The 22,920-nt window shown below is 41.6% G+C and overlaps 1 protein-coding gene and 1 long non-coding RNA gene across 2 annotated transcripts in view; both read left to right on the top strand.

Annotated features, from left to right (window-relative positions):
• The window catches only part of LOC139580992 (uncharacterized), a 587,892-nt gene that overhangs the window by 519,453 nt on the left and 45,519 nt on the right, over positions 1-22,920 (top strand). The gene's annotated exons all lie outside the window — the stretch shown is intronic.
• LOC139580991 (ras-related protein Rab-26-like) overlaps positions 1-22,920 on the top strand; it is a 90,591-nt gene that overhangs the window by 22,152 nt on the left and 45,519 nt on the right. Inside the window, exon 3 of the mRNA XM_071410265.1 lies at positions 13,762-13,803. Within this exon, the coding sequence (XP_071266366.1) occupies positions 13,762-13,803 (42 nt within the window). The remainder of the gene's footprint in view (positions 1-13,761; positions 13,804-22,920) is intronic.

Here is a 22,920-nt window from a genome sequence, read left to right as displayed (position 1 = left end):
AGGTCACAGGCCACTTCTCGCCATAAGGCAGGTGATGTGTCTCTGGGAGTACAATGTCCCCGGCGGAGGATGGTTGAACCGGAGGAGGAAGGACATGTTTAAGAAGTTTGTTTTACCCATTTTGTTGCCAAAACTTGTTTTAGAAGTTTATATACTTGTCATAATTGGCGTCAACAAGTGAGTGAGTGAGTCAGTAAGTGAGTCCCAGTGACTCAAAGGGATCAGCCTAGTGTGTGGGTGAGGCAACATAACAGTTAAGAGTGTGTCAAGTCCTCCTCCCCACATGAAAATGTTGACTCAGACACAGCCTGCCTGGCACATCCTGGCATCAGGTCCCTGACACTTCCGGGAGAAGTGGCATTTCTATACCCCCATGTTGTTGCCCTGTAGTCATACAGCGTGTGTATGTTTGCCACCTCCTGCCCCCGATGTGTCACACACTCAACGGTCTCAAACAAGCCCCCTTGCCACCTGAGGATGCGTTTGCACACCAGCAGGTTGCCATACGCGCTAAAAACAACAACGTACCCACTGAGCCTGTCTGTTTGTCTCGCCCCCAGTTACACAGATACACACACACTCCCCTCTTATCTGACAGGACACTTTGTTTATGAACCCCCTCCATCTCTCATCTCTGTTTGTAGAGTCAGGTGATATGATAAGCTGAGGCTAAACACTGGCCGTGTCCGAATATCCATACTTGTGTCTTAAATATTAGGCCATTTGAGTATGCGAAAATAGAATGTTTTATAGTATGTGAATTTTCTCAAATCTAGTATGCTTTAAATGCCAGGATGTTATACTCATTTTTGTTCTTCATCTAGTAGAATTCGATGCGCACTTTCCCACAATGCATTGGAAGAGGTGGGATGTGAGTGATAGGCCCTAGTTCTCATCAAGTATCCAAACAACAAAACAAGGCTACTTATTTGGGAAGTTTTTTTACATTTATTTTTACCCAAAGTGGATTTCTGTTTTCTCATTGAAAAGTGTTTCTTGTTCTCTTGGCCTTCGTCAGAGCTTTGAAGCTAAACACTAAACAGCCATCTTTTGATTTCTGAATGTGTCTGTCCCGGGGACTCAGGATGTGGCTGCGTTATTGATGTCATGTTAATCAGGCCTTTTGATATGAAGATATGGATTTATTTTTATTTTTGTAGGCTAGGCTACCTATTTCTTGATTTAATTTATGGATCAAGCCTTAGCCGTCAATCTTATCTCGTTCCCAATGATCAGTGCTTTAGTTTATTATGTTGCTGTCCAGCGGTTCTGAATTTGTTGCGCAACCGACGGTCCACGTTTTTCTGTTCAATAAGCATTTTGATTTGAATATTTGAAAAGTTTTGGTGTGTGTACTAGGCAATTTTCTAAAATGTATATATGTCACAGCACTTTGGTTACACTAATAACTATGTTGAAATGGAACCAAATGATCTGTTTGTCCTTTTTAAATAGGATAGATGGGCTATATGGTCTTCTACGGTATAGGTCCAATGTGATAGTCTGCCTATAACCAGCCTGAGTAGTCCAATAACTCCATTCCTATTCTATTCAGAGTTTAGAGAAATTAATCGAATTGGAAATGAGCTATTATCAGGCTGGTTGATGTGATGCATGTCTGTTGAATGTGGAAAAATCCACCTGCACTCGGCTCCGCCCCACCTACTATTTACCAAACAGTACGTGCTAAATAGTATGTGACGATGCTGAGTACATAGTATGCAGTTTAAGTATGTAGTACGCTGGTATGGATATTCGGACACGGCCCACTGTGAATGCACATGAGACTTCATTAGGCCTTTATTACCAATAAAGAGGACTCAGGGGTAGGGACTGGCTGCCTCAGACAGGTGTACGAACTACATGGAGGAAGAAGGTGTAAGAATTGTCGAAGAGTTGCTAAATCGGTCTGAACATCTGGTCGAAATGACGAGGACAGCTCAGGCTGCCGTGGCCTGTGATGATTGGTTGATATTGTAACGTGCTCATGGCTGATTAATCGTGCCTTGGAGGAGGGGAGAGAGAGGGGTCGCTGCATGTTTTTCTCTGCGTTCATCGATCGCCTAACAAATCTTACCTGCCAACTTCACACCGAGGAAATTGAGTAGAGCAAGTGTCACGGATCTACTACAGCACACGTAAGGTTCACACACACACACACACACACACACACACACACACACACACACACACACACACACACACACACACACACACACACACACACACACACACACACACCTTTTTTTCACACTTCTGATCTACTTTGGAAAACTGAATACATTCAACCGAAAGGTTCACTGTGGAGAATTTCTCACTGAAAATCAGCGATTCTGTCTCAGACTAGACTAATACCATGGTACAAGTCACATCAATCAATGTTAGTGGTAATTGACACCAAAATCCAGCAAGTTGAATAGCCTACAGGACAGATGAGTCTCTTCTGTGTTTCCTAATCTGGAATTAAATTTCTAACTGTTAACAGCTTGGATGGAGCTGTCTCTTGTGTTACTATAACTGTAGTGATATCTGTTTTGGTAGGCCATCATTGTAAATAAGAATTCGTTTTTTTAACTGACTTGTCTAGTTAAATAAAGGTTAAATAAAATAAAATAAATAAATACAATCTGGATGATGGACTGTAAAGTCATTGAAATGGTTAATCTGGTAACTAAACCACCATGTTATTACGTTTTAATATTCCGATGCCTTTTTCTCTCTCCCTTCAATATGTGCATTCTCCCCCATCACTTTCACCTTTTCTTTTATGTGTCCTTTATTTATACAGGTGGTCTCATTGATATAAAATCTATTCGGCAAGAGAGACCAGTTCTTCCAATCTCTTTCATTTTGATGAAGGTCCAAAGGGACAGTGACCCTTCTTGGTCATAAACAGTAATAGGTCTGCATATAATCACTCAGCCAGTGATCACTATCATCATCCATGGTGACCTCAGAGGTCACCCCAGCACAGCCCCACTGACATTTAACCTCTGACTTTTGTCACTTCCTGGTTTTATTATAATCCTGTGAGGTTCGGCCTTAGGCCCCTTTCTGATTAATGCATGAAGCAGGTGAAGAGGAAGAATGAGGGAAATGATTTTCTGCTCTGGAGGGGCCCATCTATTACAGTAGCCTGGAGACTGGGGGAGCTATTGATCGGTGGTGGAACACTGTAATGTTGTAGTAATATTTTCAAGGTTTTGTACTGGACAATGGTTATTATGGGCTGTCTATCTTCTTGTGATTATGGATGGTAATCTTGTGATGGCATGGATGCAGGAAGAACATGTTGCATTTTTCAAATGTGTGTAATTGTGTCTGCACATTTGTAGTACTCCCTCACATCCATTCCTTCTCTCCTCTCATTCCATCCTCTCCTTCTCTTCTCGACTTATTCTCTCCAGTGCAGTCCACTTCCAGATGGCTTTTGTCGCTGGCCTGTTGGCCCTCCTTGTCCTGGGCTAACCTGGGCCTGGTCTGGTTCATCATGATCCTGTTGTTATGCTCCGCAGCACACCGTAGTACTTGGTGATTGTGCTTGAGTTTGATTTAGGATGTTGCTCTCGAGTCAGAGGTTAAGTATGTGTTTATGCATTCTGCTAAGGGTTGTTAATGGAGCATGCAGCATCTGGGGCTGAGCGGCACTAAGAGAGAACGTCAGTCCTGCTGCCATGCTCCTTAATTTAACTCACCACTACGGCGAGAGCTGTCAGAGGCCAACTGCCGCTACTGCATCCAGCTCACACATATACGGCGAGACAGAGAGAGCAATAGAAAGAAAGAGAGAAAGGGCAGGAGCAGATTAAAAGACAGAAGAGACAGATGGAGCGTCACAGATAAAAGGGGCGGTCAGACCAGTGTGAAGCGAGCGAAGAGGAAGAATAACCTTTTAGAGGAAGAAGAGAGGCACAGAGGGAGACAAAGCCAGGATAAGTCGGGTCTTTACTGGGCTCAGGGCTTATGGACCGTGTCCATAGAGGTGCAGGATGCATAGGAGAGATTTCAGATAGATATACTGTGCAGTTGCTGCATGGTGGATTAAACTTTATAGGATACAAATAGTGTTTGTGTGTATACTGTAGATGAGATGTCAGGAGTGTTCTCAATCTTCTACGACTTCATTTTCTCTCCCAGCTCAGCAACATTGAGTGCTAATACAATCAGCCCTGTCTGGCCAGTGGTAATTACCCAAAGTGTTCGTTATTTAATTATGTCTGGCTAATGCCTGCTTGAAGGCAATCTAGGTGATTCATGCAAATGACTGCACCCTATAATAGAGTTTTACAGTGTTGTAATTTCAGTGTCAGAACATTAGAGTTTTACTTGAACCTCACAGCATGGGGGTTGCTTCCATGGAAAAATAATACTTTGAATTGGAAAAGCACCTTAGATCACAGCAATTTAACTACACCCTCGTGGTTACACTAAATATTGTCTGCCGTCCACCCATCACAGACCCATTGACTTGAATAGGGATGTCCGTTCTAGTGATTATATGTCTATGGTTTCATATCTGTTGTTCTCCTATGCACACCCGGTATTTTTCTTTATCTAAGGCGACCAGCTGCAATAGGAGAATGAGTTTGCACAAAACACTCTTTCTGAAAGTACATTACATACTGTACTGTATATCATAAGGCCTTTATTTGAGGGCCTAGTTGCACCCTAACACAGTGGTCTGAAACTCCTGGTTTACAGGCCACATCAAGCCTGCAAGTCACATTATGCTGGCTTGCAAATTGATGTGTAATTATTTTTGGGCTGCCAGGGCAGTGATGTAGTCGATTAAGGCAGCCCCCCGCACCTCTCTGATTCAGAGGGGTTGGGTTAAATGTGGAAGACACATTTCGGTTGAATGTATTCAGTTGTGCAAATGACTAGGTAACCCATTTCCCTTTTCCCAACCACCTGCAATAGGATTGTGAGTTTGCTCAACATTTGGGTATATAACTGGACCAGCATACAGCGTTGCCTTCCAAAGGCAAACATGCATTTGTAATTCGACTCAACACATTTTTATACATTCAGCTCACTGTGAGCAAAGTTTGTTGAGTGAACAAACGTTCACACTTTAGCTACATTTCTTGTCCTTCTGAAGTCCACCCAACTCACAGAATAACACTGATTATGCTACAGTGGAAATGCTGGTATTCATCTATACCTCACATCATCCAAATCTGTAAGTATTCAATTGGTGAGGAGTTCTGGCGAAAGGTACTCCTCGGGGGTTTGTACATATTCATAGGAGTGTTGGTCGGGAGTGTGTATGGAATTTGATTGACAGCTGGCTCTATGTAGCTGGATGTGTATGAAGAGCCTCACGATGAATATTAATTAGAACCCACCTGGCACTGTGTTGAGGGTTTGGTAGTTTATGCCAGTGCTTTGATGTTGTATGTATGTATGTATGTATGTGTGTGTGTAATGATCAATTCACAGGCATCAATAACCACCTCTAGTCCAAAAAACGTTTGTGCCACAAACCCACAAAGTCATGGGACCAATACTTACATTTTTCCCGCATCATGTCCAAATCTTCAGGAAGTATCTAAAATTGATTGTAAAAGCTCAACAAATACACTTATAGATGTTTTGAACATTATGAGAAAAATTGTAATATCGATGCCATGACTTAAATGGGTTTTGTGCCACAAATGCTAAAACGTTAGCATGTGAAAACAGTGCCAGGGAAATTAAACCAAAGCATGGATTGCTGTCATACCTTGTCCATAGACTGCTTACAGAGTAAGGAAACCAATATGTCATTTTGTAATTTGGTTGAACTCTCTCTTTAATGGTGTTGTATTGTACTGGAACAAATGACAACAAACTATAATTTAATGGGTTAATAAAAAAATAACGCTATAAAAATCCTACAAAACCAACAGTGCATTCGTAATGTATTCAGACCTCCCTTGATAAGGTATTTCAGTTTTGAATTTTTAATAAATGTGACAAAAAATCTAAAAAACGTTTTTTGCTTTGTCATAAATGGGGTATTGCGTGTAGATTGATGATGGAAAAAATTTATTTAATCAATTTTGAATCAGGCTGTAACTTAACAAAATGTGGAAAAAGTCAAGGGGTCTGAATACTTTCCGAATGCACTGTATAGGCTCCAATATGATTACTTTTGAAAAAGTAGTCCAAAAGGATTCCAATAGGATTCTGATACATTTTACACCAAATCCTATAGGGTTGCGAGAATCCTATAGGATCCAATAGGATTACTTTTGATTTCCAATCGGGAAAAAGTAGTCCAATAGCATTCCGATAGGAATCTGACAGCGGTGAAAAAAAATTCCTATAGGATTCTATTGGAAAAATTAGTAATCCTATCAGATATCTTGACTAGGGACAACAGGTGCTCTCACACACAACTGAGGAATGCAGAGGCATCCGACTGTCAGGATACACATGCATTGTGGGATGCTGCCAGGGACAGAAGTCTCACTGAATTTGAGACAAATAACAGCCCCACAATCTTCATTTCTAATACTAATGACAGCATGGAGAGAGAAAAAGAGGAGCGCGATAGAATGAGAGTGAGAGAATAAGTGATGAGAGAGAGAATGGCAGAGGGAGAGAGAGAACGAGAGAGCGAGCAAGAAATAGTGGGAACGACCCAGCGCGAAAAGATTAAAGAAGATAGGTCCTGGCCTCCACATTACATCAAAATGAGAAAGAGAGAGAAAGAGAGCGAGATCAAGGAGAGAGAATGCATGAGGAACGAGAGGAGTCTTGGTTCAGGTTTAATAATAAGAGCTTCTTTCTCCTCCTCCTCACAAGGAAGGAAAGAAATTGGTCTTCCACTTCTTAGAAGCTGTTCCTTAATTTCCTTCAGTTTGTGAGGGATGCCACCTGCTTTCTTAATGTCACCAGGCTGATAAATATCCATTGGGTGGAAGAGGATGAATATGTAACAGGGTTGGGGAAAGGAGAGGTCCCCCTATCTGTGTCTCAACTGCCTAGAAGGCCATGTGTAACTAGGCTGGGTGTGACCGGTAGATTTTAGACCACACATGCATGCACACACACACACACACACACGTGCACCCGCCCACTCTAAAAACACACATGCCACACACACACACTATTTTCTATCCCGCTGTAGTCTCGAAGGACTATTGATTATCTGTGAATATACAGCGTGCTGTACGGCTTTATTAATATGGGACCCATGTTCAGTCCAGTGTGTGTGTGTGTGTGTGTGTGTGTGTGAATCACCAGTATGACACACACCTTCCCACTCACACACTGTCTAAAGCCCTCTGTTACCCTCTGATGGTCTGAGTCCACGGCACGGTCATCAGGCTTCAAGTCGGCGTTGCTAGGACTACTCTAATCCAGGGTAGTCATGTGCAATAACCAATTCTATTGTGATACGTCGATATAAAGCGTGTAACATGAACTACACGGTCACGAGTGGCGTTTTCTGTCACGTCCTCCACGAACCAAACTTAAAAAGCCACGGTCTGTTACTGAAGAGGTCACTGCTACCTTCCATGCTCTCCACAGCGTCAAACAGAGAGGCAGCGTTAGCGCAGTCGTCATTCTGGTCTAGCTTCTTTGAAGCATATAAAAAAAAAGATGTGCATTTCATCTCACTCGCAGATAGTGCGGAGCTTGGTCTCCTGGGCGTGCCTATTGTGTCATCCCTGTCACGATCGTCTGTAGAATAAACGAACCAAGGCACAGCGTGCTCTGAGTTCCACATATTTTATTTTGTGAAACTTAAAAAGAAAAAACAAAAGAAACCAACAACGACGTGCAGTACTGAGGTGCCACATGCACTGACTCAAAACAAGATCCCACAAAAAAAAACTGTGGGGAAATGGCTGCCTATATATGATCCCCAATCAGAGACAACGATAAACAGCTGCCTCTGATTGGGAACCATACCATACCAGGCCAACATAGACATAAAACAACCTAGATAACCCACCCTAGTCACACCCTGACCTAACCAACATAGAGAATAAAAGGCTCTCTATGGTCAGGGCGTGACAATCCCTGGGAAAAATACAGGAGCTTATGTTAATTGTTCTCTATTTATACGGAGCAAATGCACATTGCATATGGCAAGTCTACTGCGTCAAAGCACCCTGTTCCATGCAATATGTATGAAATGCATTGGCAATGAGGAGTGGTAGTTTTGGCAGGCTTTATGTATCTAATTGCGTGTGTTTGTAATGGCAAGAAGAGGGAGTGTGATTGTGGTTTGACTTTAGAATGTTATGCTGACTTAGCTATCTGCCGGCTCTGCTGGTCTCTCTCTCTAATGATGCTTCGGTATAGTTCTCTGCTCGGCCAGCTCGCCACAGCCAAGGCTTTCGTTTTTTGACAGAGGCTGCAAAGGCCTTGTGTCAAAACCGAAGGGGGAAAAAAAGAGCCAAGGACAGCAATAGGGCGACAACAAGCAAGACAACAACACATCACACCTCAACATGTAGCAGCATCTTGCATCGGCACCGACAAAGTCACAACCTTGTCTTAACTTTTCACATCTTTTTGTTTCGGCTTGTCCTTAGAAAATAAACTACTCTACAGTATATTTTACAGTTGGACTGTAAAGTTCAGACAGTTCTTGTTAGTTGACCAGATGTTACTCCTCTTCGTGTTCTTCAACACTGTACTTGACCACAGAAGGGACCCAAGGTCACCCAGGAGAACTGGGAATTGGGACTGGGAATACTTGGGAACAGATTTCCCAAATTAAAATAACTTTGAGCAGATTTCCTGGTGTTTTTACAGTCTTTTATGTAACCCCCCACCATAGGGGAACCGTTGTAGGGTCACTGAAGGAACATAAATGGGATGGTTCTTTGAAGAGCCATACAAAAATCTGAAACCAGAAATGTTTTGGCCCTCCAGGACCGGAATTAAATAGCCTTAGGCTGCAGGGGCAGTATTGAGTAGCTTGGATGAAAAGGTGCCCATTTCAAACGGCCTGCTCCTTAGTCATAGTTCCTAATATTTGCATATTATTATTAATATTGGATAGAAAACACTCCAAAGTTTCTAAAACTGTTTGAATTATTTCTCTGAGATTAACAGAACTCATATTGGCAGGCAAAATCCTGAGTTGAAATGAAAACCGGAAGTCAGAAATCTGAGCGTCTGTATTCAACAGAGTACCAAAAGAATTCCAAATGACGTATGGCAGGGGTTGCACTGCCTAGGGGTTCCATTAGATGTCAGCAATCAATAGAAATTCCAATGAGACTTCTATGGTCTTGTTGGAGAGAATGAGGGCAGAATCAGTCAGGTGTCCATCAAGCACCCATTTCCTGATCATGCATTTTCTTCATGCAAGTCACTTGCGTTCCATGGTTCGCGCAGACACGAAGGAATACTCCGGTTGGAACTTTATTGAAGCTATATGTTAAAAACATCCTAATGATTGATTCAGTACTTAGTTTGAAATGTTTCTTCGACCGGTAATATCACATTTTGAAGTTTTTGTCCGATATGAAGCTGACCAGAATTAGCGTTTGGATATGTTTACCAAACGTGCTAACAATTGGAAATAAATAACGGATTTTTTCCGAACAAAACAAACATTTATTGTGGACCTGGAGTGTCTGCTAAGCCTTCTGATCGAAACCAACAAAGGTAATGAAATATTTATATTATATTTTGTTGTTTATAGTGACGCTATCTTTGCAGCTGTGATATGCTAATTTGAGCGCCGTCTCAGATTATAGCGTGCAATTATTTTTCCTTAAAGTTTTTTTTAAATCTGACATTGCGATTGCATCAAGGAGAGGTATATCTATAACTCAATGTGTATAACTTGTATTATCATCTATATTTATGATGAGTATTCATGTTGAAACGACGGGCTATGCAACGTCACTTGATGTTTTAGCATTTAATGATTCTTGTAGCCTCAATGTAAACTCAGATTTTTTGATATAAATATGAATTGAATCAAACAAACGCATGTATGGTGTAACATGAAGTCCTATGAGTGTCATCTGATGAAAATAATCGAAGGTTAGTGAATCATTTTATCTCTATTCTGGTTTTTGTGATGCTATCATTAGCTGGGAAAAATGTTATGTTAATTTTTTGTTTTGTGGTGACCTAACATAATCGTTTGTAGTGCTTTCGCTGAAAAGCCTATTTGAAATCGGACAGTTTGGTGGGATTAACAACATGATTACCTTTAAAATGATATAAGACACATGTATGTTTGAGGAATTTTAATTATGAGATTTATGGTTTTTGAATTTGGCGCCCTGCACTTGGACTGGCTGTTGTCATATTGATCCCGACTTAGGGCTTGCAGCCATAAAAGGCTAATTTGCATATTTCCTAGTGCCTTTCGAGTATCAATAACACCCATGACTGTGTTTACTAATGACAGAGAGATGGTTGTTAGATTCATTTTCAGTCCCGTGGTCTTCATCAAGTGAGAACATATGTGAATATGTTGTCATTAAAATGTTATTCTTTAAGATAATACAATACCTATTTCATAAAGCCTTCTTTTGAGGGACTAGTTTTACCCTAATACAGTGGCCTGAAACACATAGTTTACAGGCCACATCAGACCTGCAAATCACATGATCTAACATTTAGAATGTTTTATTCACCCACATTCAGAATGACTGCCAGGGTTGGGAAGAGTAAGATATGTGACTACCTTAAATATCCAAAGTGGAACAACCATTTCAGTAATGGGTGCAATAAGTCCAAGTAAGAGATTGGAATAGTTTAGAAAAATGTATGTTATTTATACTGAACATAAATATAAATGCAACATGTAAAGTGTTGGTCCTGTTTTTCATGAGCTGAAATAAAATATCAGAGAAATCTTCCATACGTACAAAAAAAGCTTCTTTCTCTAAAATGTTGTACACAAATTTGTTTACATCCCTGTTAGTGAGCAGTTCTCCTTTGCCAAGATAATCCATCCACCTAATAGGTGTGGCATATCAAGACGCTGATTAAAGAGCATGATCATTACACAGGTGCACCTTTTGCTGGGGACAATATAAAAGTCCACTCTAAAATAGGCAGTTTTGTCACACAACACAATGACACAGATGTCTCAAGTTGAGGGTGAGCTTTTGCCAGAGAATGAAAAGTTAATTTCTCGTAAGCCGCCTCCAACGTCGTTTTAGAGAATTTGGCAGTACATCCAACCAGCTTCACAAACGCAGACCACGTGTAACCAAGCCAGCCTAGGACCCCCACATCTGGCTTCTTCACCTGCGGAATGGTCTGAGACCAGCCACCCGGACAGCTGATGAAACTGTGGGTTTTCGCAACCAAAGAATTTCTGCACAAATTGTCACAAACCATCTCAGGGAAGCTCATCTGCTTGCTCGTCATCCTCACCAGGATCTTGACATGACTGGGGGTTCAGCATCGTAATTGACTTAAGTGGGAAAATGCTCACCTTTGATGGTCACAGGCATGCTGGAGAAGTGTGCTTTCACGGTTGAATCCCGGTTTGAGCTGTACTGGTCAGATGGCAGACAGCATGTATGGCGTCGTGTGGTTATGCGGATTGCTGATGTCAGAGTGCACCATGGTGGCGGTGGGGTTATGGTATGGGCAGGCATAAGCTATGGACAACAAACACAATTGCATTTTATCGATGGCAATTTGAATGCACAGAGATACTGTGACAAGATGCCCATTGTTGTGCCATTTACATGCTGCCATTACTTCATGTTTCAGCATGATAATGTACAGCCCCATGTCGTAAGTATCTGTACACAATTCCTGGAAGCTGAAAATGTCCCAGTTCTTCCATGGCCGGCATACTCACCAGACATGTCACCCATTGAGCACGTTTGGGATGCTCTGGATCGACGTGTACGACAGCGTGTTCAAGTTCCCGCCAATATCCAGCAACTTCACACAGCCATTGAAGAGGACTGGGACAACATTCCACAGGCCACAATAAACAGCCTGTTCAGCTCTATCCGTAGATGTGTCGCGCTGCATGAGGCAAATGGTGGCCACACCAGATACTGACTGGTTTTCTGATCCATTTCTGATCCATCCCAAAAAATGTTTAAGTATCTGTGACAAACAGATGCGTATCTGTATTCCCAGTCATGTGAAATTTATAGATTAGTGTTACGCTCGTCGTCGGATGATAAATGACCGGACCAAGGTGCAGCGTGGTAGGCGTACATTCTCTCTTTATTGGAAAACGTAACACCGGGGGGAAAAAACAATGAACACAAACGTAAAGCTAGTCGTGCAGAAAGCAACAAACAAAGACAAGATCCCACAAAACCCAAAAGGAAACCGACAACTTATATCTGATTCCCAATCAGAGACAACGATAGACAGCTGCCTCCGATTGGGAATCAAACACACCAACATAGAAACAGAACCTAGAATGCCCACCCTAATCACACCCTGACTTATCCAAATAGAGAAATAAAAAGGCTCTCTAAGGTCAGGTCGTGACAATTAGGGCCTATTGAATTCATTTCAATTGAATGATTTCCTTATATGATACTCAGTTGCGTGTTGCATGTATATTTTTGTTCAGTGTATATTTGAGTAGCATAAGATTAATTAATAGTTGGTGCAACGTTAGACAGTCTCGTGTTCCAACTTTGTTTTACTAGCATGACTAGTTCCTGTTCACACCGATTTGAAGAGCGCAATACAGTCATTGAAGGAATGAATCTGAGCCTAACGCTTATCACCTGTGGAATGCGGGGCTTCCAGCGAGGACACGGATTTCATTGGCCTTATGTAGGGTGATTGTAGATCCTTCAACCAAAGTCGCGAGATTGCGACTCCCCATAGTATGTTGTACTGAAGTTGACTGACTGAAAGGGAACCTATATTTTTATCCAGTGTATTGGACACTGTAACTTGCCCCATGCTGGGCTAACCAAGTTCTAAAGACACAATGTGTTTGATAGTCTGGTAGCCTTGACTGTGACCCTCAATGCCCTTGCATGCATATACATGTGTACGCGCCCTTGCATGCATATGCTTGCAATTTACATTTGAGTCATTTAGCAGACACTCTTATCCAGAGCGACTTACAGGAGCAATTAGGGTTAAGTGCATTGCTCAAGGGCATATCAACAGATTTTTCACCTAGTCAGCTCGGGAATTCAAAACTTTCAGTTACTGGGCCAACCTCTTAACCGCTAGGCTACCTGCCGCATGCTGATGTGTGTGTGTGTGTGTGAGTTTTAGCAGCTGTGTTGGCTGAAACTGGGGGGCGGCAGCTAGCCTAGGGGGGCGGCAGCATAGCCTAGTGGTTAGAGCGTTGGACTAGTAACCGTAAAGGTTGCAAGATCGAATCCCCGAGCTGACAAGGTACAAATCTGTTGTTCCTAGGCCATCATTGAAAAAAGAATTTGTTCTTAACTGACTTGCCTAGTGAAATAAAGGAAATTAAAAAAATGCTTGGGTGAGAGCTAAGATGATGAAACACTGTGTAACAACCAGGCAGAAATGAGACGTAATTACCCAGCCAGTACAGTTATACAGTACTGATAGCAGCAATCACAGTCAACCTAGTGGGGACACACTTTAGAAACCCTGAACATGTAAATCACACTACATCAAGTGTACAGATTCTTCACTTCATAATGTATTGTCTCCAAGCAACCATCTTCATACTGTGCTATTAGAACATCACTTTTGTTAAACAATGATTCAAATGTCTTCCTTCTTTGTCATGTTTTGCCAATAGAACCACCAAAAAATCCAAAGACATTCTTTTCTGTTTTTCAAATTATTTTTCTGTCCTTTGTCTTTCAGAATAAAGTGTTGAACATTGATGCGCTGAAGGTCAAGCTGCAGGTAAAGACAAATTGCTTTTGGGATTTTATAGCTTTTTTATTGATTTTCATTTTAATGTAATTATTGAATAGTGCGTGTGTCTTTCTCCGTCTTTCTGTTTGTTTGTGTGTGTGTGCATACGTGCGTACGTACATGCAGATGTTTGCCTGTCTGTCCGCACTGTAACGGAAAACTGTGGTTTATATGGTAATTTTGGTTATTATCAAGAGTAAAATACTCTGAAATGTTTTACTGCGTATGCTGTAAATTATGGTGCATTGTGGGAAACTGTTGAGGGTGGGGAAAGAAGAATTGATGTATTTTGAATGGTACTGTAAATCAACCCCACAGAATACAGTACCGTACTGTATCTTTGGAGCGCCAAAAACCTTTTGACCAATAGTGGGTTTGTTTCTGGCTCATTTGAGGCGTACCTTGTAAGAGGCTATATTTATGGTACCCGTAAGTGAGAATGCTGTACCAATTTAACTTGTTTGTGTTTATTGTGCCCCATCAATTTAAATGTGTAGGGGTCAGATTGGAGTAACAGCAAGTCTTAAACATTAAATGGTTGAGCATTTAGTCTTGTTTTTCCCTGTAGTTGCTGCCAGTTTGGAAGCCTTTGTTAAGGCCTCTAGAAGTGCAAGTGATATAAAATACCAAATATTCATTAATATGCTGTATTTTGTAGACACTTGTGGCAATTTGTAGACACAGCCAACCTGCTTCCACCAATTCCTTGTCAATACAGTAAAGTACAGTGGAATACACACCCCTCCGCATTCATCCATTCATTCATTCAGATAACATAAGAAATTACTTTTTTATGGTATAAATCAGCCAATTTTACGGTATTGTACTGTGTCATTGCACAGTACTTGCTTTGATACCATATTTATAGTACAGTAGGTGCACTGTAATATGAAATACAACATTTTTCTTGCAACTGAGCTGACTGTATGTTGATGTCATATTCACAGCAACCCCTTTTTATTTTGTATTTATTTTACTGTTATTTTACCAGGTAAGTTGACTGAGAACACGTTCTCATTTACATCAACGACCTGGGGAATAGTTACAGGGGAGAGGAGGGGGAATGAATGAGCCAATTGTAAACTGTCTGTATGTCTGTATCTGTTTGGGTGTGTGTCTCTCTCTGTGCTTGTGTGTGTGTATGCCAGATATATGTCAGAGATAGCCAATACTCCGTTGTCCTAGCGTTGACCTCACTCCTCTCTATGTAAACACTCTGCAGATGTCTCTATCCCCAGACAGTCAGAGATAGGATGACATCAGCTCAAATGAGGCTTTAATGAAGTCCATTGTTTATCTCTATCAGTTGATTTGCCTCGCTGTGGCACCCTATTCCCTATTTAGTGCACTACTTTTATGGCCTATAGGGTTTTGGTCAAAAGTATTGCACTATTAAGGGGGGGGGGTGTATATGGCCAATATACCACGGCTAAGGGCTGTTCTTATGCAGATGCAATGCGGAGTGCCTGGACACAGCCCTTAGCCGTGGTATATTGGCCATATATCATGAACCCCTGAGGTGCCTTATTGCTGTTATAAGCTGGTTACCAATGTAATTAGTGTTTTGTCATACCCGTGGTATACGGTCTCATATGCCACGACTCTCAGCCAATCAGCATCCAGGGCTCGAACCACACAGTTTATTATCAGTTTTACACCATGGCATTGTTGAATGCTCGTTTCTGATTGTCTTGAAGGCATTCTAGACCGTTCATAATTTCCCTATATGCACGATATTTTTGCACGGTAGAATTCTTAGATGTTCTATGTTTGAGTTGCTTTTGAAGCAAAAGTCCAATTGAAAACATAACTGGCATTGTTGAATTCGATTTCCATAACAGCAAGCTAATAGCCAGCTGGTTAGCTAAACTAGCAAGTCTGTTTGTTTGGTTACCAAGGCAACTACCCAGTCAACACGGTGGGTTCGGGCCTATTCTGTTTGAGACTCGAAGGGGCTTCATACGGGCCGAGCTGTGACCGCGGAGCATAGCCTATATCTTCCATTTGATAATCTGCTACCTATGCTGAAGGAGTGATGCAGCCTACAACCATGCATGTTGAATTATTGCAATAGCCTATTAAACTGTTACAAATGTAGTCTATATCCTATTAAAATAGCTAAATAAATAACGACCATGACATTCAATGGAAAAAATAATGGCGCTCGAAACGTCATGATTGTGGGTTCAATTCAGGGGACCACGACCTGAAAATGAATGCATGCATACTGTCGGTTTGGATAAAAGCGTCTGCTTAATGTCATATTTATTATTTTTGCACACCTCATATTTTTGAGACATTGAACATTTTCCTGCATGGAAGTTTTGACTCTAGCTATGGGCTGTCTGCGCATTCTGAGAAGACAGAAGAACATAAAACAGCGTATCTAAAACGGGTAAGTTATGATTTTTGCTAAACCTGAACAAAGACGAAGTTTAATTAAAAACCTCACATCACCAAGTCAACAATAGGCTACTATTTCCTGTCTTTTTTATATATATATAAAAAAAAAAAAAAAAAAAAAAAAATATATATATATATATATATTTTTTTAAATTACAAATCTGATTGGAATTTTCAACATAGCATATAGCAGCATGTATCATCAATTGCCATCATCAATGCTTCCTGAATTATCCTTAATAGGGAGCTAGCATTACCTCTAAAGGAACCCAAAACACACGATTCCGCAGTGGTGGCCTCTGCTGCTCGAGCTGTCTGCCCTGCAGCTTGAGCCGGCCTTGGCCCCTGACTTTCCAACGGTTGTTGTGAGAGTCAGTCAGTTGGTTAGCAGTCGAGGCCTGCCGGAGAAGATACCAAAAAGTTAAAAATAGGTAATTGTAGCTATTGTATTTGTAGTACTGTATTGCGTCGCAGTCTCTAATTAGTTTGTGATATTGTAGCTAGCTTAATTTCTGGACTGGTCATGGTTGTTGTCAACGTTTCTGCAATAAAGTCAGCTAACGTTAATGTTAGCTAGCTATCTTAGTTAACTGTTAGAGCAGAGGTAGCTAGCTAAGTCAATACATTTAGGGTCTAGCCTATGTGATATTAGGTAGCTAGCTAATAGCCAATTGAGGTAGCTAGTGATTTTGTTTGTAAAACATTGGTAGTCTAGCTAAGACTAGGCAAGAAAGCACCCGGTTAACATAGCTAGTTAGCTAAGAGTCACAGTTAGCTACGCTAGCTAGCTAGCTATGTCCAGTGAGTCACAAAGTTCTAGCTAGTGGTCGAACACGAAACATTAATAGTTGACAGTTGACAGTCAATAGGTCAATCAGCTGCTGTTTTCTTTCATTGGAAAGCAAATCTATTTAAAAAAATAAGAAAATAAACTATAAGTAAAATGGAAAACAACATTCTATAGGTTGAATAATTTGTTTCCAGCTGACCCCATTCCTCACTTGAACCCCATGCGCCAAATACTCAAAATGTGAATCAGAAGGCTGGCACCCTGAGCCTGAGCTGGTGTGGCTGGATAGTAAAGTTGTCAATCTCAAATGTGAAAACTGTTCAAAGGTGTGTAGACTTTCACTAGGCACTGTATACCCATTGATTCTTGAAGAAAATAAGTTCTACATTCATAGTTGAACTTTTCTTCCCTATCAGAACCAAACACAGGCCTGTTTAACCTCAGGATTGGTGGGACGGTTGAGCTAACGTAAGCTAATGCGATTTGCATGAGGTTGTAATTAAAAAGAACATTTCCCAGGACATAGATATATCTGATATTGGCAAAAAGCTTACATTCTTGTTCATCTAAATGCACTGTCCAATTTACAGTAGCTATTACAGTGAAAGAATACCATGTTATTAATAAACCAATTAGCCACATTTGGGCAGTCTTGATACACAATTTTGAACAGAAATGCAATGGTTCATCTGAAACATTGCACATACACTGCTGCCATCTGGTGGCTAACATATAAATTGCGCCTGGACTGGAATAATACATTGTGGCCTTTCTCTTGCATTTCAAAGATACAAAAAAACGCATGTTTTTTTCTTTGTATTTTCTTTTACCAGATCTAATGTTTTATATTCTCCTACATTCCTTCCACATTTCCACAAACTTCAAAGTGTTTCCTTTCAAATTATATCAAGAATATACATATCCTTGCTTCAGGTCCTGAGCTACAGGCAGTAAGATTTGGGTATGTAATTTTAGGCGAAAATTGAAAAAAAGGGTCTGATCCCTTAAAACAAACACGCTATAGCCTCAAATCATGGTTAAATCTATACTTTTTATATAATGGATGGCCAGTCCTTGCATCCATAGCTCCAAATGTTTTTGGTCAATGCTATCCGGGACCCTTGGGCCATCACTACCCTAAACCATAACCCTAACCTTAACCATTACTCTAAACTTACACATAACCAAATCCCTTACCTAACCTTACATTAAATGGGGTCGGGACATCCAAAGGATGCTGAATAGCAAGGACCATATGTTTATCATTTGAGAGCTGTAACCATGAATACTGGGCAGGGGACACAAGTTAAGAGAGACTGGTGTGAGAGACAAACAGTGGCCTGACCATAGAAATTAGGAATTAGAATACTATTATGACATAGATCACAGAAAATAGTTATTTTCCCAAGGGAAATTGATCCGAGGCCTTTGCGGCCCGTGGCCCGCCAATTGCCCATCCCTGACCTAGAGTCCTGAAATTATGTGCATTGGTCCCTCTTCTCACAAGGAGTAAATTTGCCTCAAGGACCCACAAGGTCTGCCAAGATGGATTTTCCGCCATTTTGCATTTTTGAAAAGCGCTTAAATTACATCTCCTCCAGAAGCACAGGGCCGATTTGGATGAAAGTTGATATATGGCATCTATGGACTAAGGTCTTTGAACGCAATATTTTCCAGACTAGTATGTCCAATCAACATAAATGCATATCAATCAGACACGGATATTTGTATTGTTGTGATAAGGTGCGTCTAGGTGATAGGTGTAGGAGTCAGGCGCAGGAGAGCAGGGATGTCTGAGAAGCGTGTTTTATTAAGACAGTCCACCAACACTGGAATGGCACAATCGAAAAGGACGACACCCTCGTAACAGAGAACCCGTGCAAACGCACGGAGGAACAAACACAGTTTCCGACACTCATACACTTACTTAACCGTGAAAACAAATAACGGTAAATCCAACCGAGCACATCACAACGAAAGACTAATCTCGCACAAACCTAGGCAGGCAACAGGGTACATATATACACACAGAAATTAACGCAAATGAAACCAGGTGTGAAAAGATCCAAAGACAAAACAAACAGAAAAGGAAAAAGGGATCGGTGATGGCTAGTAGACCGGCGACGCCGAGCGCCGCCCGAACAGGGAGAGGAGCCACCTTCGGTAGAAGTCGTGACAATTGTAACCAAACTTGGTACACATGTTCCAAACCATGTCAAGCACATTCAGATAGACCACATGGTGGGCGCTACAACAGGCTCATATTTATATCTATTGATCTATTTGACTCAGTGTTGAAATTGAAAACCTCTGTGGTTATTGTGTTGTGTTTATGTGCTTCCCATTTGAGGTCTGGATTGTGAATCCTAGGATTTTCTTGCGGTGTCAAAATCGGACTAATTGTTGTAACTATTTATTTTGCTGTTTTTTTTTTGTTATTCAAATGTGCTGTTGGGAGAAACACTTTCTCTTCCATGGCTACAGATGGAGAGATGGAGAAATTCGTCATGAGCTGGCTGCAGCTTGCAAAGGAGAGGACCGAACACAGCAAGGAAAGGGTGGATAGACCCAGAGAGACATAGAAACATTTACATACACTCATACATAAACGTTGTAAGTGATAAACACTGACGCTTTGTACATTATCTGGAAATAATGGACAACTTGGTTCTGCCCGAGTTTATTAGTTCCAGATAATTTGGAGAGCGGACGCGTTTATCCCGCTTATACCACGGTTGCCAAAGAAAACAAGCACACATTTACTGGTAAAAATTACATGTTTTCAAGTCTTACACTAAACCAGGTTGTTAGTTCTATCGGTTAGGTTGCTAGAGAAGCGGACTTGTTGTTCATTCTATTTGTTTGATTGCTGTGCAGGCAGGCAATGTTCCTATCCCTTGCTTGCTAGCTAGCCAACTATGGCTAACACAGTCGCGTCAACGCTGCAGATAGAATAACATCAAAGTACCTGCATTTGCATTTGTTTAAGCTGTTTTCTAGTGACATTTATTTGGATACATCCATGATACTGTACATACGTAGTGCCTGTTGAGGGATGACACCCACACAAAGTAAATTTCATCTATTTAAATAAAAGTTTTAAAATCAGAAAATGTCATATTTTTTTTCATGTTTATGTTGTTCGTAGTTTGGTTGATAGCTGCAATATTGCTAGCGACATTTAATATAATATTACTACCTACATTTAATATAAATACATTTTTAGTGGTGGTGGGGGAGGGGGGGTGGAATCGAGTGGATCTTGCCCTAAAATGGCAGCTGTGGTTTAGTTCAGGCTGACAGATCTGGGCCGAATGACTCTGGCCTGGTCTGCACCGTCATTCATTTCGGACTCGGGCCGGATTCGGCTGCCAGACCCGGGCCAGCAGTTTTTGATCTGTTATGCCGGAATCAGGCCAGATGTGGGCCAGACGTTTGTGCTACCTGGGTACTGTCCTATCTAGTAAACTTGTTAGCTACTTCAGTGGATGTTGAACACATTTCTAGCGGTAAATTATAGCCAAGGTATAAAATGGATAATCAACTCTCTGGAAAATAATGCAACTCTGTGGAAGGTGAGTTCCGCTCCGCTACCACGTCGTGGAACACATCTCCCACGTTGTTCATTGTTTTCCAGAGAACGCATAGCCTCTCGTTGATTATCCCTTACCTGTTTGTCAGCCAAAGATTGATATCAGTATTGTGTAATCTGTGATCATAATGCGGCTATAGGAACTGATAGTGTCCATTACTGAGTTCAGACAACAATCACACTTGAATTACTTCTGTTCAGAGTGTTTGCGTAATTCTTTGAAAGTAGAAAAAGTAATCATGATGGACTGGACATGACAGCAATTGCTCAATACTTTATGTGCTGGATGTGTTGGCTGTCTTTTATGTAACATGTTGTCTATATGAAAATTGTCAGATCCTTTTGGCACAGCTTTCAAAGGAGACAGGGATGGGTATCTATCTGTTATGTGTGTATGCGTGCGTGTATGTGTGCGCGCTTGTGTGTTCACTCGTGTGTGTGTGTGCTTTTGCATGTGTGTGTTCACTCCACAGGAGGTAGGTGGCACTTAAAAATTGGGGAGGATGGGCTCATGGTAATGGCTGGAGTGGAATGGTATCAATACATCAAACATACCATTCCATTCGCTCCGTTCAATACATTATTATGAGCCGTCCTCCCCTCAGCAGCCTCCACTGGTTCACTGTGTGTATATACTTGTGTGTGTGTATATACTTGCGTGTTTGCATATACTCGCTGTGTTTGTGTGTGCATGTGTGTGTCCACGCCTGTGTATCTACTGTACACTACATGACCAAAAGCATGTGGACACCTGCTCGTCGAACATCTCATTCCAAAATCACGGGCATTAATATGGAGTTGGTCCCCCCTTTGCTGCTATAACAGCCGCCACTCTTCTGGGAAGGCTTTCCACTAGATGTTGGAACATTGCTGCTGGGCTCACTTCCATTCAGCCATGAGAGCATTAGTGAGGTCGGGTACTGATGTTGGGCGATTAGGCCTGGCTCGCAGTCGGAGTTCCAATTCATCCCAAAGGTGTTCGATGGGGTTGAGGTCAGGGCTCTGTGCAGGCCAGTCATGTTCTTCCACACCGATCTTGACAAACCATTTCTGAATGGACCTCGCTTTGTGCACGAGGGCATTGTCATGCTGAAACAGGAAAGGGACTTCCCCAAACAATTTCCACAAAGTTGGAAGCACAGAATTGTCTAGAATGTCATTGTATGCTGTAGCATTAAGATTTAAGATCTAGCCCAAACCATGAAAAATAGCCCTGGACCATTATTCCTCCTCCACCAAACTTTACAGTTGGCACTATGCATTGCGGCAGTTAGCATTCTCCTGGCATCCGTCAAAATCAGATTCGTCCGTTGGAATGCCAGATGGTGAAGTTTGATTCATCACTCCAGATAACGTATTTACTCTGCTACAAATCCAATCGGGTTGAGCTTCACACCACTCCAGCTGAAGCTTGACATTGTGCATGGTGATCTTAGGCTTGTGTGCTGCTGCTCAGCCATGGAAACCCATTTCATGAAGCTCCCGACGAACAGTTATTTTGCTGACGTTGCTTCCAGAGGCAGTTTGGAACTCGGTAGTGAGTGTTGCAACCGAGGACAGACGATTTTTACGCGGTGCGTGCTTCAGCACTCAGCGGTCCCGTTCTGTGAGCTTGTGTGGCCTACCTCTTCGCGGCTGAGCCGTTGTTGCTTCTAGACGTTTCCACTTCACAATAACAGCACATACAGTTGACTGGGGCAGCTGTAGCGGGGCAGAAATTTGCCAAACTGACTTGATGGAAAGGTGGCATCCTATGACAGTGCCATGTTGAAAGTCACTGAGCTTTTCAGTAAGGCCATTCTACTGCCAATGTTTGTCTATGGAGATTGCATGGCTGTGTGCTCAATTTTATACACCTGTCAGCAACGGGTGTGAAATAGCCAAATCCACTAATTTGAAGGGGCGTCCACATACTTTAGTATATATAGTGTATGTTTGTTTGTCAGCTCCCTTGCCTCTCTTCCTCTTTACATTCCTCGTTACAGCCTGTCTTTCATCAGTCAGATAGATAGATGGATGATAGAGTGATGGTGTGTGAGAGAAAGAGCATGCCAAGGAAGGGGCAGAGGTTAACCCTGATGAGGCCTGGGCCAGATAGGAGGAAGGAGGGTTAGGACACCAGCTCTACATCCATTGTCTGTCAACCATCTCTCCATTTCTCACTCTACTGTAACTCAACCAGACAGGCAGAAGCCCTTTTCATGATGGGTAGAGTGCGTGGTGTTTCCATTGACTACAATCCAAAGTGGATTATTGTCATTGTGACTATGAATAGACTACATAAACATTTTCACAGAGAGGAAAATACATTTAATTCACA

This window comes from Salvelinus alpinus, chromosome 7 (assembly GCF_045679555.1).
Source record: "Salvelinus alpinus chromosome 7, SLU_Salpinus.1, whole genome shotgun sequence".
In the NCBI taxonomy this organism is placed as follows: domain Eukaryota; kingdom Metazoa; phylum Chordata; class Actinopteri; order Salmoniformes; family Salmonidae; genus Salvelinus; species Salvelinus alpinus.
Note: the sequence above shows the minus strand (reverse complement) of the source record. Positions and strands in the feature narration are given on the sequence as shown.